The sequence below is a fragment of the Loxodonta africana genome, chromosome 2 (assembly GCF_030014295.1).
Source record: "Loxodonta africana isolate mLoxAfr1 chromosome 2, mLoxAfr1.hap2, whole genome shotgun sequence".
Lineage (NCBI taxonomy): Eukaryota > Metazoa > Chordata > Mammalia > Proboscidea > Elephantidae > Loxodonta > Loxodonta africana.
This window is the reverse complement of record NC_087343.1, coordinates 170,208,074-170,222,322: the sequence shown is the minus strand read 5'-3', so window position 1 is coordinate 170,222,322 and position 14,249 is coordinate 170,208,074. Positions and strand designations below refer to the sequence as shown.

The 14,249-nt window shown below is 47.6% G+C and overlaps 1 protein-coding gene across 3 annotated transcripts in view; it reads right to left on the bottom strand.

The window, feature by feature from the left end:
• LARP1 (La ribonucleoprotein 1, translational regulator) overlaps window positions 1-6,228 on the bottom strand; it is a 63,345-nt gene extending 57,117 nt beyond the window's left edge. Inside the window, exon 1 of one of the 3 annotated variants that reach the window (XM_064278645.1) lies at window positions 5,552-6,228. In XM_064278645.1, coding sequence (XP_064134715.1) covers window positions 5,552-5,993 — 442 coding nt within the window. In that variant the 5' untranslated portion in view covers window positions 5,994-6,228. The remainder of the gene's footprint in view (window positions 1-5,551) is intronic. The other 2 variants (XM_064278648.1, XM_064278651.1) reach the window with 2 other exon arrangements.
• Between the last annotated feature and the right edge of the window lie 8,021 nt (window positions 6,229-14,249).

The window sequence follows — 14,249 nt, the reverse complement described above, 5'->3', positions numbered from 1 at the left end:
ACTCTTAACCTTGAAGTTCTTAGACAGGGGAACACAACAGAACTACTTACAGAATTTAAAAAAAGGCATAATGCCTTTATCATCCCTGAAGAAATAATTCCTTGGTGTAGTGGTTAAGTGCTACAGCTGCAAACCAAAAGCTCAGCAATTCAAATCCAACAGGCACTCCTTGGAAACTCTATGGGGGCAGTTCTACTCTGTCCCATAGGGTCGCTATGAGTCGGACTCGACTCGACAGCACTGGGTTTGGTAATCCAAAGTGGTCAAATCTCATCAACTGTCGAATCGTCTTCTCACAGTTGGTCTATTCACAGCAGAATCCAAACAGGGTCCACACACTGCATTTGTCTGACTGCTTAACTTTTTCTCATTTATAACAGCTCCCCTTTAAAAATGACATTTATTGAAAAATAATATAATTTGTCCTGTAAAATTTCTCACATCCAGAAAGTGGTTAACTGCTTCCTCACAGTCATTTATTCCTCTATCCCCGTTTTCTCTCTAAACTAGCAATTAGATCTAAGGTTCTTTTAGATTTGGGTTCAATTTTTATTTAGCAGGGGGGAATTTTCATAGATGCTGCTATGTACTTTCTATTATTATATCACAAGGCATACAAAATCCCATTGCTTCACAGGCTATTCATCAATGCACCGCCAAACAACCAACCTAGGTCCTGAAGCCAAGAGTCTCCAGCCTTCACGAAGGCTTGAGGGAGCTGGGATTCATACTGGAATTCTTAACCACGACGGCAGATACGGAAACCCTGGTGGTGTAGCAGTTAAGTGCTACGGCTGCAAACCAAAGGGTCGGCGGTTTGAATCCACCAGGCGCTCCTCGGAAACTCTATGGGGCAGTTCTACTCTGTCCTACAGGGTCGCTATGCCAACTTGAGGGCACCGGGTTTGGTTTTTTTGGTTATGGCAGATATAGGGTCACTTTGAGTTGAAATCAACTCAATGGCAATCAGTTTAGTTTTGGTTTATGGCAGATATATACATATACGTATATAAAGCTCTACTATGGTTTCTTCTGTGGAGAAAGGATTTATTGGGGGGGGAAACAAAAACAAACTTTGAAGACATTTAGACCTAATCCAATTCCCTCACTTTGCAGATGAAGAAACAGAGGCAGAGAAAGCATGGGGTTTGCTGGTAGCCACACTGCTGGTCATAAGCAGAAATCAGAAGTGGAACTAACACTTCTAATTACGACATTTATTATAAAACTTAAAATAGAAAATTCTCATCAAATGAAATAGGCAGCATTTACTAGATGCTTACCCTGAGCCTGGCGCTACGCTAAGGGCTTCATAAACATTACCTTAATTCTCACAACCATTTGAAATACAAACACACACGCACCAAACCCACTGCCACTGAGTCGATTACAACTCAAAGCAACCCTATAGAACACAGTAGAACTGCACCATAGTGCTTTCAAGGCTGTAAATCTTTATGTAAGCAGGCTGCCACATCTTTCTCCTGCAGAGCTGCTGGTGGGTTCGACCTTTTGGTTAGCAGCTGAGTGTTTAACCACTGCACCAATTATTCTCATTTTGAGGATGAGGGAATGGAGGCTCAGAGACGCTGAGTAATTCACCCAAGATTACACTGCAAGTTAGAAGCAGAGCTGGGACTGAAAAGTACGCACTATAATTCCAGAGGCAGAAGCCTTACTTCCAGTCCACGTCCCATGGTGGGAAGAAGGGGACCAGGATCTGAAGCAGCTCTGAAACTGTGAGGTCACAGAAGACCGATGGATGCCCCAACTACTACAACTGGTGGAATCTGGGGAAGGGCCCAAGTCCAGGAAGGAAAGCAGAAAAGGAGAGCAGAGGTTTATCTGGGGCCAACTCAGCAGATCCCTAGGGTTGCTGTGGGTTACTGGGATTATAACCCTTTTTATTTTGTGCCATCAGTGTGTTGCACTTCAAAAGACCACAGAAAAACATGATGCCCAGACCCTGACCCCTCCCCCATGACTTTTCTTTAAAGAGAAAGTGAGAGAAAGGCTATAGTAATAGTTTTCTTACCACACCAGGTTAGAGGAATACACAACCAACCCACTGATTACCCTGCTGGGGTGGGTGGAGGCTTCTGATGATGATACACTCTCAAGTCTCAACCCACCGCATGAGCACCAGCCACAGTGAACTTCTGGTTCTGTTAGGCTGGCCTTCCCTCACAGCTCTGAGAGCACGTGTGCACTCCCCCCAAAGATAATCTTTATGCAAGACAAATTAACAATTAAAACATTTTTAAACACTCATCATGCCACATTCCTAGCAAAAATAGCCAAATCCTTCATGTTAGAAACCTTTAAGATTACACATACCATGCCCTTCATGTCTGTGCACAAGCAAAAGCCCATTTCTAGGGTGAGAGATTCCATACAATTAATGGAATACTGATACAACACCAGAGGCTGCATTCTCCAACCTTTCCTTTTACAGGTAGAGAAAACAGAGACCCAGAGGGAAGAAGCCTCTTCAGGAAAACTTCCACAGTCTCCCCATATCTAACAGCCACATGCCAGGCACTAGGCTAAATGCTTTACAAGTAGGATCACAATGAATGTTCACAATAACCCCAGGAGGTGGGTAAATCATAATTAAATCTCAATTTTACAAACGGGAAGCTGAGGCACAGAATGGTTAAGTAATTTGCCCAAGGAGGCATGGCCAGCAAGTGAAAGAACTGGCACTTGAACTCATGGGGTTTGGCCCCAGAACTTTCACTATATGTTATCTCTTTCATACTTAAAAGCGGTGTGACTAGAACAAGGAAAAAAAAGCTTTTTTTTTTTTTAGTGTTCTCAAAACACTTTGCGGGGGGAGCTGAAATATAAATCCCAAAACTTAAAATGACAAACGTAGACTTGGGAGCTTAAACCAGAAGAGAGAACCCCACAAGAAAGGAGGAATGTCTCAAAACATCTTTTATTACTAGTTACTGCATGTGTCCCTTAAAGTACTAAAACACTAGCATCTGAGCCAAAAGCAGGGCTAAAAATAGGCATTTGCAGCAAGCTTGGAAAGCTTGTAGCTTGCTTATGAGGCATTCACTTCTGTAGACTACTAACACATGCATCACAGAACACAGAAATTCACAAGACCACACAGCCACTCCACTGGTGTCACATTTAAACTTGTCCAGGCTACAAATAAAATCAAGGCTGGAAAAAGGGCCTTAGAGGTCCATGTAGACTCCAGAGAAAGCCACCATCCAATCACCCAACAGACAGTCCAATCACAGAATTTTCTCTTAAAAAGCACCCAAGCCCTAACAACAGGCTTAAACAGAGAGGCTACTGGATTAATTTGGAGTTAATCTGTCAAACACTACCCCAAAGGTACAAGATCAACACTCTTGCCTTAAAGTTCCAGGAAGACAAGAACACGGCAAATCTACCCCACTCAGAACTGTGCTCTGGGTACTTCAAACAAGTCTGCTCTTCCACTCAGAGGGGAAAGCAAGATGCCAACCAAGTTGTCTTCTTCCCACAATCAATAATCCCAGTGACCTATCAAGGGCCCCTGGACTTACACAAAATGCCAGCTCAGGCACCCAATACCACCTTATGTCACGGCTGATTTAAAAGCCACAAGGCAGGTTCACCATTAGCTAAGCAGCAGCCCGAGGTGAGAAGCCCAATTTAAACTTCTGAAGAGTGCTCTCTCTCCTGGGGATGATTATACCCCTTTGAGTTTAAGGTGGGGGGGGGCGCGGGGAGGGACCAAAGAGTGTCTTAAAGTTGCTCTCCCTCCCTCTGTGGGTGGATCAGGGAAGGATTTGTAAGAAAATGGAGGTTTCAGCACTGCCCTTTGCATAAGAGGGTTCTAGAAGGGGCATGGGGGAAGAGGAGGAGGGCAAAAGGAAGAGAACATGGTTTGAGGCATTATTAGTAAACCCTAAATGTCCCCTCCCCTAAATGAAGCAACCTTGAAAAAAATAAAAATTGCAACATGCCATTTTCAGGTTTGGTTATCATAATTTCCCTAAGACTAAAGGAGTGATCTTACTCCCTTTGATATGAAGGCATAAAGCTCCCCCTTCAACTTTCCCCGTTTTGATCTTCTAAACCATACTGCCTCAGCCAGCACTCTGAAACGGAGTTTTGAAAGAACACTAGGGCTAAGGCCACAGGCCATCATTCTAACTGCAAACAAGGTATTAACACTGGCCCACATCAAAAGGGCCCAGAATTAAAGAATCGAGACCCACTGTGCCCCCCGAGTCCCAGCAAAGCGGGGACGGGAAGTGCGCCCCACTCAAGCTGAAGATCTATTCCCGGTAAAAGGAGGCCAAAAGCAAGCTCCATATTCTGCACCGCTTCTCTCCTCACGCTGACGAGGCTCTGCTGGGATTTCCTGCACACTCCTCTGAAAGGACCGTGTCCAAAAAGAAAAAAATAAAAGGGAGGTGGAAGGATAGACTCGGGGTGCGCCCGGGGCCCCAGCTTCGGGGCCCCAGCTCCGGGAGCGCCGGCCGCCGGTCACATGCCGCTCCCCGCGCGGGGAGGCACCACGTTGTCCCGGCTGCGGAGGAATGCCGGGAAGGGGGAGACGCGCACTTACACTCGCGCACACGCACACTACAGGACGCGCCGCGCCGGCGGCCCGCACCCGCCAGTCACCCGGAGCGCGACGACCCGCGCGGAACGCAGAGGCCGTGCGGCCGCAAGCAGCCCGCGAGTCGCGGGCGAGGCGCATGGCGCCCAACTGTCACCCGCCCGCCCAGCCCGGCCACTCCCTCCCCCGCCGCCGCAAGCCCCTCGTGTCGCCGCGTGCCCCTCACTCGTCTCACATTTTCCGCCAACCCCCTAAACGGATCCCCCCGCATTTGCCATCGGCTCCCTCTCAAGGCGGAAGGCCCCTGGGATCCGAGAGGGAAACTACCGAAGTCAGTGACACGTTGGGTTTCCTCGTCGCCCCATTCTCCCTGGAACTGACCCCTCAACCCGTCTCCAAATGGCGGTTCTACCGCCTACTATCATCTACTCGAAAACAAAACTTGTTAACTTTTAAATCTCGAATCCCTATACTCGGTGTGAACTCATCGCTGAGTGCTTTGCTGCCCATGACATATGCTCATTAAACATTTACAACATGGGGACTATTGCAACGCTACCAAAACGGGGAGCGTGGGGCGGAGTGAGAAGAGGGGGCTTCCCGAGTAAGAGAGGTTTAAACCAGAAACCGCCTTTTACACCAACATGCGATGGGGAAAACAGGGCCATTTTCACCGAAGCCAGCGCCCACCCTCTCCCGGTGAGGTAGGCCCGGACCACGCCGTTGCCCACTAACCGCTGCGGCCCAGGCGGTGTCCGTGGCCTCCGGGAGGCCGGGCCTCAGGCAGGAACAGGTTCCCGAGTGTGCGGCGGGAGCAGGGCACCACGACCCGAACGAGGCGTGAGACAATTCAAATAAAAAAAAACGAGGCACCACGACTCGTGGCGGACCCCCGGGCCCTGGAAACCGCTGGGGGAGGGGACGCCAATGTCCCCGGAAGAGGCCCCCGGACCCAGAATAGCAGGCTGGGAGACCCACCTGGAGGGGACTGTCCGTTCACCGTGGCCAAGGCCTGCGGCAGCGCGTTCTTAGTCCACGGGTTCACCTTGGGCGGGGGGGCCTCCACGAAGTCTCGCCGTCCGCCGCCGCCCGCGGCTCCGGTTGCTCCTCCGCCAGCGCCCGGCTCGCCGCCGCCGCCCTCCTCCCCGTCGCTGACGGCCGGGCCTTCGGCGCCTAGCGGCTGCAGCGGCCGCAGATTCTCGCGCTCCTGCTGCCCGGTGCCCTCCTTGTACGGCTTGGCGCAGGGCGGCCGGGGTCTCCGGGTGCCTCCGTCCGGCTCCCCCACTCCGACGTCGTTGGCTCCAGGCTCGCCCTTGCCCTCGGGCGGCGGCGGCAGCTTCTTCCTCACCAGCCCCCCGTGCTCTTCGGCCTGCAAGAGCTGGGCGCCCCCCGGCAACAGCGGCTCCACCTGAGTGGCCATCTGCGCGCCCGCCCCCCCGGAGAAGCCGGGCGCGCCCGAGGCTGCCTCCCCCGCCTCGAACTTGGCTCGCAGAACGCCCGCGACTCCTTCCTCCGGGGCGCTGGGCCCCAGTCCCTGCAGAAAAGGGTCGGGGTTCACGCTAGGCGCGGCCCCCCCTTCCGGTCGGATGCGGCCGCCGTAGATCCAAGGCCCGCTGGCGGGGCGGGGGGGGTGGGGGAAGGAGTGCCCCCCACTCTGCGGTCCAGGCCTCCTCGGCGCACGTCCCCCCCCGCCCGTTCCTCGTAAGGCGCCCCCACCCCAAGCTCAGCGGGCTTCTCGTCCCGTCCCTCCCTCCCCCCCGCCCCCGGGGCGGCCCGGGCTTCCCGGCTCGGGGGCTGCAGCAATATGGACGGACGGGGGAGAGGCGCGGCGAACCGAGCAGACCACGCGATCCGCGGCAGGCGGCGGGCGGGCGCGCGCCTCGCGACGCGGCGGGCGAGGGGAGGGGACAACGCAGCGGGAGCGCGCCCGCCGAGGCCAGCCCTTGGCGACGGGCCGGCGGAGGCGACGGGAGCGCGCGCGCGAACGGCCTCGCGTCCCCGCCCCTCGTCCTGCCCCGCCCCTCGCCTCCAAGTCCTCCGTGCACCTCCCTGGCTGGGGTGGGGGCGCTCAGACAGGACGGGGGCGAGCACGTGCCTGATGCAATTCGGTAGAGGGGGGCGCATCCAGGGGGGGTAGGAGAGACGGGGGAGAGAAGACGGAGGACTCTTAAAGGGCCAGCGCGTGAGAGAGGCCGCAGGTGGAGCACATGGGAATGGGCCACGCGGCCGGCTCGGCCTGCTCTCGTTCTTTAGGTTGGGTGTCAGATTCGGGGGAAGGAGCCATAAAAGTCACCCCCGCCTCCCAGGATGCTGGTAGAGGGTCCGCATCCTCCCAAAAGTCGCGCCTACACCGCCGCCTCTCCGCATCCCTCTATCCTGGCCTTTCCAGGCCCCGCATGGGTGACCTTGGGCAAACCGCTTTCAACTCCACCGGCTGCGCTGGGTTTCTCCCCTCCAGGCTGACCCGGACGTTGCCGGGGGACCGGGTTCGACTCCAGGCCCGGCAGGCGGGCCCTTGCCCTTGGGCGCTTCGGGTGCCTAGGATGTGGGAGTGGAATTACCAAGGTCCTCACTCCAGTCAAGCCTCTGAGTATTTGTGAGCAGGAAACAGCTTTTCTTTCTAGTGGATTGTGGTTTCTACATAGTTGCTTTGGGAGGAGTTGAACTAGTGCCGATTCGAGACTCCAGGGATTGAAATTTTGTCCTGGTCTTGCCTCTTATGAACTCTGCCAGTCAGTTTCCCCCACCGTAGGCCTCAGTTTCCCTATTGTAAAATGAAGGAATGGTCTATGACAGTGGTTTCATGCTTTAGTGTATATTCAATTCAGTTAATATTTATTCACTCCGTGCTCTGGGTGTCTCTACAGTGCTAGGAAACAGGGTTTGGTAATAAACCAGGCTAACAAGGTCCCTGGCCTCATGGAGCAATTTACATTCTAAACGTGGGGAAAGACAAAAATGATAAACAAGTTCCTGTGTAGAATTAATGCATAAACTGTAGTAATAGGCTAGAACAGATTTGTCCTTCTAGTTTGATGAGGGAACACCTCCCTGAACACAGGTTCCAAAGTGTTTAGAAAAATCAGGCATGGTCTGGAATTGAACCCAGAAATCTGTTTGTCTAACATAATACCCTTAGAACTTCTACACCAGGTGGTCCCACGCCTCACTTGGAGAAGTTGTGGCCTGTGCATTCTGAGGGTGGTCCAGGTTTAACAGAGCTGAGATCTACCTACTTAAGACATAAAAGCCAGGAATGTTGATCTCCAAAATAAGAACACATGACCTGCTGGACAGGGGAGAGGATTTATCAGAGAAGACTCTTGTAACTGCTCCACCTGGGAAGTCTGGGTTGTACATTGTAACCAGGAGTACTGGGGAGAAGTGCTGATGGGGATAGCCAAGCTCTCCCATAACTTAGCACCTGCCTTCACTTGCTCTGTACATTTGCCTGGAGCCCCCTTTCCTGGCGTAAAAATTGTAATACATAATGCCTGATTTGCTCTCACCCTGTGGGCTTTTTTGAGGAAGCAAATGGAATGCTTCAAAAAGAGGTACCAAGGAAGGTAAGGATTAAAGGGATCACAATCTAAGCACATTCTTCAAAATTGTGTTATATCTACCCTTAATCCCACCACCACCCACTGCTGTCAAGTCGATTCCGACTCATAGTCTACCCTTAATAAACCAAAAAAAAAAACAAACCCAGTGCCATCGAGTCGATTCTAACTCATAGCGACCCTATAGGACAGAGTAGAACTGCCCCATAGAGTTTCCAAGGAGGCCTGGTGGATTTGAACTGCCTTCCTTTTGGTTAGCAGCCGTAGCACTTAACCACTACTCCACCAGAGTTTCCCTACCCTTATTTATTGATAAATATTTCCTGAAAAAAATTATTCACTCAAAACCTCTCTGAACTTTGTAAAAAGGAACATAGTCATCGTTGTTGGCTCTTTCTTCCTACATTTCTGTAGTTGGTCATGGATGGCCCCCAAACAACTTGTAAGGGGGCCAGGTCTCTGTGTGGACAAGTAACTGGTTCATGCTACCCAGCAGTCAGAGTTGGAGCCAAACAAGCACTGCCAGACCCTGTTATGTAGAGACTGGAAGGGCACAGAGATCCATACACCCCCAGGCTTGCCCCAGAGAGGGGCCCTTAAACACCGATGCGCCATTTTACAGATGGGCAAACTGGGCCCAGAAAAGGCAAGATACCTACATGAGACTACATCTTGAATTTAGAGGCTGTTAGAGGAGGAGTCTTAATGATTGCTTAATGTCTTTGTTTTGCAGTTGAGGAGACTGAAGTTCAGAGAAATGAAGCTACTTATCCAAGGTCACACAGCTAGTCAGTGGCAGAGCCAGGCCTTACACCCAAATCTCTTGATCCTAAGTCACGGAGCTGTTCTACATAAAATGATGGAATTGGGGTTTGAATTCAGGTGATTTGATTCCTGGCCCATTATGTCATTCCATGAGTGCATTCATTTCTAAATATTAATAATGACCAAATAATTAAGAGTGTTAACAAATGGGTAAGCACTGCATTACCAGCTGACAACTTGGTTATTCAAAGACACCCATAGGTGCCTTGGAAGTAAGGCCTGGTGATCTGCTTCCAAAAGGTCAAAGCCTTGAAAACCCTATGACGTACACAGTTCTCGGAATGCAAGTGGTCGCCGTGAATCAGAATAAACTTGATGGCAACTAACGACTTATATTGAACAATTACTATATGGCATGTTCTGTGAGAAATACTTGATATTCATTATCTCATTTAATCCTCACAGTAACCTAATGTTATAAAATTGTGCCCCTCAAAAATACGTGTTGGATGAGACTAAATGGGTAGCTCCTGTCCAGAGGTGAGATGAGAAGGCAGAAAGAGATAGGAGCTGGTTGAATGGACACAGGAAATCAGGGGTGGAAAGGAGGAGTGTGCTGTTACATTACAGAGATAGCAACTAGAGTCACATAGCAATGTATGTATACATTTTTGTATGAGAAACTAACTTGAGCTGTAAACTTTCACCTAAAGCACAATTAAAAAAAAAATACGTGTTGGAATCCTGACCACTGTGCTTGTAATCCTGTTTGGGAATAGGGTTTTCTTTGTTATGTTAATAAGGCCCTATCAGTGTAGGGTGTGTCCTAAAAGTAATCACTTCTGAGTTATAAAAATAGCAGAGTAGACACAAGCAGGCAAAAAGGGGAAAGGTAAATGCCACTTGGAGATCATCAAGGAACAGAAGCTGAAAGAGGCAAAGATGTTCCCTCAGAACAACAGAAAGAGAGCCTTCCCCTAGATCCAGTGCACTGAATTTGGACTTATACCCTCTAAAACTGCCAGAAAATACATTTTTGTTCATTAAAACCACCCACTTGTGGTATTTCTATTACAGCAGCACTAAAAAACTAAGATACTTAATGAGATAGGCATTAATTATTGCAAAGTATCTTTTTTTTTTTTTTTTTTTTAATCTATTGAGCCTCTACTAGGTGTCAGGCACCAGGCCAGCCCCTGGAGCTGTTATTATCTTCAGTTACAATGGAAGGCCACTGAAGTTCATAAAAGAAAGTGAGAAGGGTGCCTGGTCACAGCTAGCAGCTGAGTATCGGAGTAAGGTTTTTCCAGGGCAGTTTAACTCCCCTGGTCTTGTTCTTACCCACAACACCACACTACCTCCCTTCCCTCTACTGTCACATCCACAAGTATTTATGAAGTCATTAACTACTCAGGCCTGGGGAAGATACTAAAAAGTCGAATGCTGTCTCTCTAAAAGGTAAACTCTAACTGGGGGAACTTAAGTAATTAAGCAATATGTGACCTCAGGCCAGAAAAAGGTAAGATAAGATATGCTTTAGACAGAAAGTGACAAGGAAACAAGTTGGCTTGTGGCCAGGACTTAAAAAACAATGACAAAATCAAACCAAAAAAATAAAAATGATAAAGTGGGTCCAAATACCTACTTGTAATTAATTGTGTGCTTCTTTGCCCCTAGTGTAGACAATTTCCTGAGGAGAAACAGAGGAGGCCAAATGAGGGACTAGAGAGCTGGGAGAACTGGTTTATAACCTGGGCCCCATTTCTTGGTTTGCTGAATGACTTTGAGCAGCCTCCTGAGTCTTCATTTCTCCATCCACAGAACGGGATGCATAATACCTGCTCATCCGGCTTATGGGTGTGAAGAAAGATGCAAGTGCTCTTTAATCTATAAAACATTATTCTGTCTTTTTATGAGGGGGAGAGATGGTCCCTTGAGTTATTTCATTTAATCCTTACTAACCCAGCCCAACCCAGTGCCTACTAGGAAGGAACATTTAACACACTTGGATGTGCAGTTTTATTCCTCTTTGTGTTTGATTTTCCAAAGACCTTGAGTTTTTGGAAGAACTTGGATTGTATTGCTTATCTTTCTCCTGAGTTTTTGGAAGAACTTGGATTGTATTGCTTATCTTTCTCCTGATATCTTTTGTACTTGAGGCTTTTTTACACTGAGATGGAAAAGGAGGGGCAGGGTCAGCAAAGGGAGGGACCTTGAAACAAAGAGACCCTGAAGACTCCTGGGCCTTCTGGCAGATGCCATAAAATTACTTCAGTTCATGGAAGGAGACTCTACCAAGATTTCCTTTTGTAAAGTAGATGTAAACAGCAATAGCTAACATACAGAGAAGAGGAAATGGAAGGGGAAGGGGGAGGGCATTGGACTATTCCCACAATGCCTTGCTTAACCCTTTTGAGTAAATATGACTATTCCCATTTTACAGATGAGGAATGTGCTAGCAAACCTCTAAAACTGAGGCACTTGGCATAATAAAATAGCTGACATGAGGTCTGACTCAAAACTCCATTTTGTTACAAGCTCCTGTTTCTGCATTCCTGAGAATGTAACCTTGACTTCTTCCCATACATATGAATATTGTCTTGGGCCTCTGGTTGGGTGGGACCAGAACACCCTGGCCCAGACTAATCATATTGTTTAACTCTGCCTGGCTCTTGCCCCAGGTCACTCTTAAGGAAATAAGGGTGGGGGTCAGGAATGTGATTGTAGTAAAAGGAGTTTACTCAAGATGTTCCAGGAAGAAGGTAATTGAAAATCGAGTTGTTGATGATGTACCCACCTTGTGTCCATGTGACCATCACACACTTCCCTTTTCCATCTTTACTATAAAGGTACACCTCTCCCTCCGTTCTTTGGAGCACTTGGTAGATCCCTCTCTCCCCTGCGTTTCCCCGATTTGAGAACTGTATTACCCTCAATAAATCTCTTGGCTTTTTACTTTAATAAAGTAAGTGCTCCTGCTCTTAGAGATTTCTTGGTGCCAGAAGGGGGATCAAAGGCACGTTATCTTTGGTGGCCCCCTGGGACATTGGGGACCCAGAACTTTGGTACTGGCACAAGCCCCATGAACCCCTTCCATCTCCATGGATTCCTGGACACCATCCCAGGTAAAATGCTTCTCCAGTCGAGCTCCACTTCTTTTGTTGATGTTCTTCAAGATTTATTGTTGGATTCTTTCTTTTACTTTCATTCTCAGTTTAGGCTCTAAACATTTAATGAGTTCATTGCCATGTTAAGTCTGGTAGGGCTGTTACTGCAGTACTCCCAGGTCTGTACTGACTCTAGTTTGACTTTTGGAGGACCAAAGGTTTTAGCCCATTAAGCCTGAACTCACTCTTTGCTTTCTTTTGAGTACTCATTTCAGGTCTAAGTGCACCATTAGGTTTTGGTGTGCATTCAGGTTTCAATAACATGTGTGAATCCACTGTGTTAGTAGAATGGGGAATGCTAGTTCTAAGGACTTGGTAGGGCCGCCCTTGGGATCCCTGGATGTTTACATGAACAAACACTTCGGTCCTCATACCCTCCTATTTTTGTAACACTGGCATGCTTTTACTAAAGACAATTTAGAGAATAGTGGCTACTGTGGGGCTCTTTTGAACTGGATAAATTAATTTTCTGCACAGTAAATTGGAAAAGGAAGGTTCCCGGATTCAGCAACCACAATGGGATGCCTATTTTGATTGGTATTTGGAAGCCTCCAAAAGAAGTCAAGAAAGTAAAACTGCCTCTGTGCAGAATAGCATTCCAAAATTGACGAAATGATGAAAGGAAATTAAATTTCAGATGCCTGCCCCCTATTTCTTCTACCCCTGTTCCTTCTGCCCCTCTGCTGGCTGACTCTATATCCTTCTCTACCTTCTTACTCCTCTACTAATACCCCTCCTGAGCTCCCTTTCTACCCCAAGGAATCTGCTAAAAATCAGCTAGAAAAACCAGTTATGACATGGTACCAGAAATGCCTTTTAAATTAAAATACTCTTTTCTGAACCCCGTGAAGACCCTCAAAACTTTGCCCAGGAATTTAGAGTTCTGATGAAAATATACGAACCTGGTTCACCAGACCTGTATAAATTAATAAATATGTCAGTAGGAGCAGGAGAGGCTTTGAGATGGATGGAAAATACAGTATGGAAATATCCAGAAAGGTCATTAGCTATAAAAGCCAATGCCTCTGGCACAGAACTAACTCACAGATTCTATCCCCAAAGTTCTTTCATAGGAAGATAGTTTAAGCCAAAGTCCAAGGTTGTAAACAAGAAAAACATGAGAATATTGATAATTATAGGGACTGCTTAAGCAAATTTTTTGCTGAACACTTGGGCTTAAATCCAACAGCCTGGAGTGGAATAGCTTTCAACTCCATATTCCTAAATGGACTTCACCCTGAATTATCTGAGCTAGTCAAATGCCACAGATTGGACTGGGAAGCTATTCCAAACACTGCTAGAAATTTTATTTGACTCTGGGAGACCAAAGTTTACATCCTCGATAAATGAGCCTGGATTTTCCCCTACCAGGGCACTGGTTTGGGGTTTGTGTTCAAAAACATTATAAGCTGAATATACTAGAAGTAATTTGGAATTTCAATGATCACTTTGGGAAAATGAGTTCCCATCTACTCTGTTATTTTTCCTTCCACTTTGGAAAAATGAGCTTCCATTTGTTTTGCCTTTTCTTTTCTCTTTAGGGAACTTTTGTTTGGTGCTCGGGGTTGTTGGAGGATATGAGACCCCCTCCATTTGAGACTCTGAGAAGTTAAAAAGTTTTGCCTGGAACCTGTTTTTCTGTTGAATTGGATCAATCTTACCAAAGAATTGCTGTATACATTTTAAGAAACTGGGTTGTATACATTATGTGATTTTGTATAAGCCTGATCTTTGAGCTGGCTGCACAGACTGGTGAATTTATATGGTTTTCTGTCTAATTTTGTTCTGAGAGTCTGCCTCTAGTCTAGAGAGTAGTGTATGACTTTCTGTCTTGTATTGATTTGAAGGCGATGGCTGGTGTTTTTCACAGGGCTATCTAAAATCTCAGTTCTTTTCCCTCCCAAGAAAAACTGCTTCTTGCATCTGTCTTATGATCTAGACTTTTAGTAGTTACTCTGAGAAACTTGAATTTAAACTGGTCTATTTGAAAAGTGCACTAAAAAAAGGATGGATTGCTTATTTCTGGTATGACAAGGCCTTAAAAAGATAAAAATTATTCCAAATTGCATCTCTAAGTGATCCTATAAAGCATGCAAATGATAGGGTTATGAAAATGCAATGATTTCCTACCTCCAGATGGTATTAAGTTAGAATTGGTTTAACGATAAATAAGTGCTTATATAA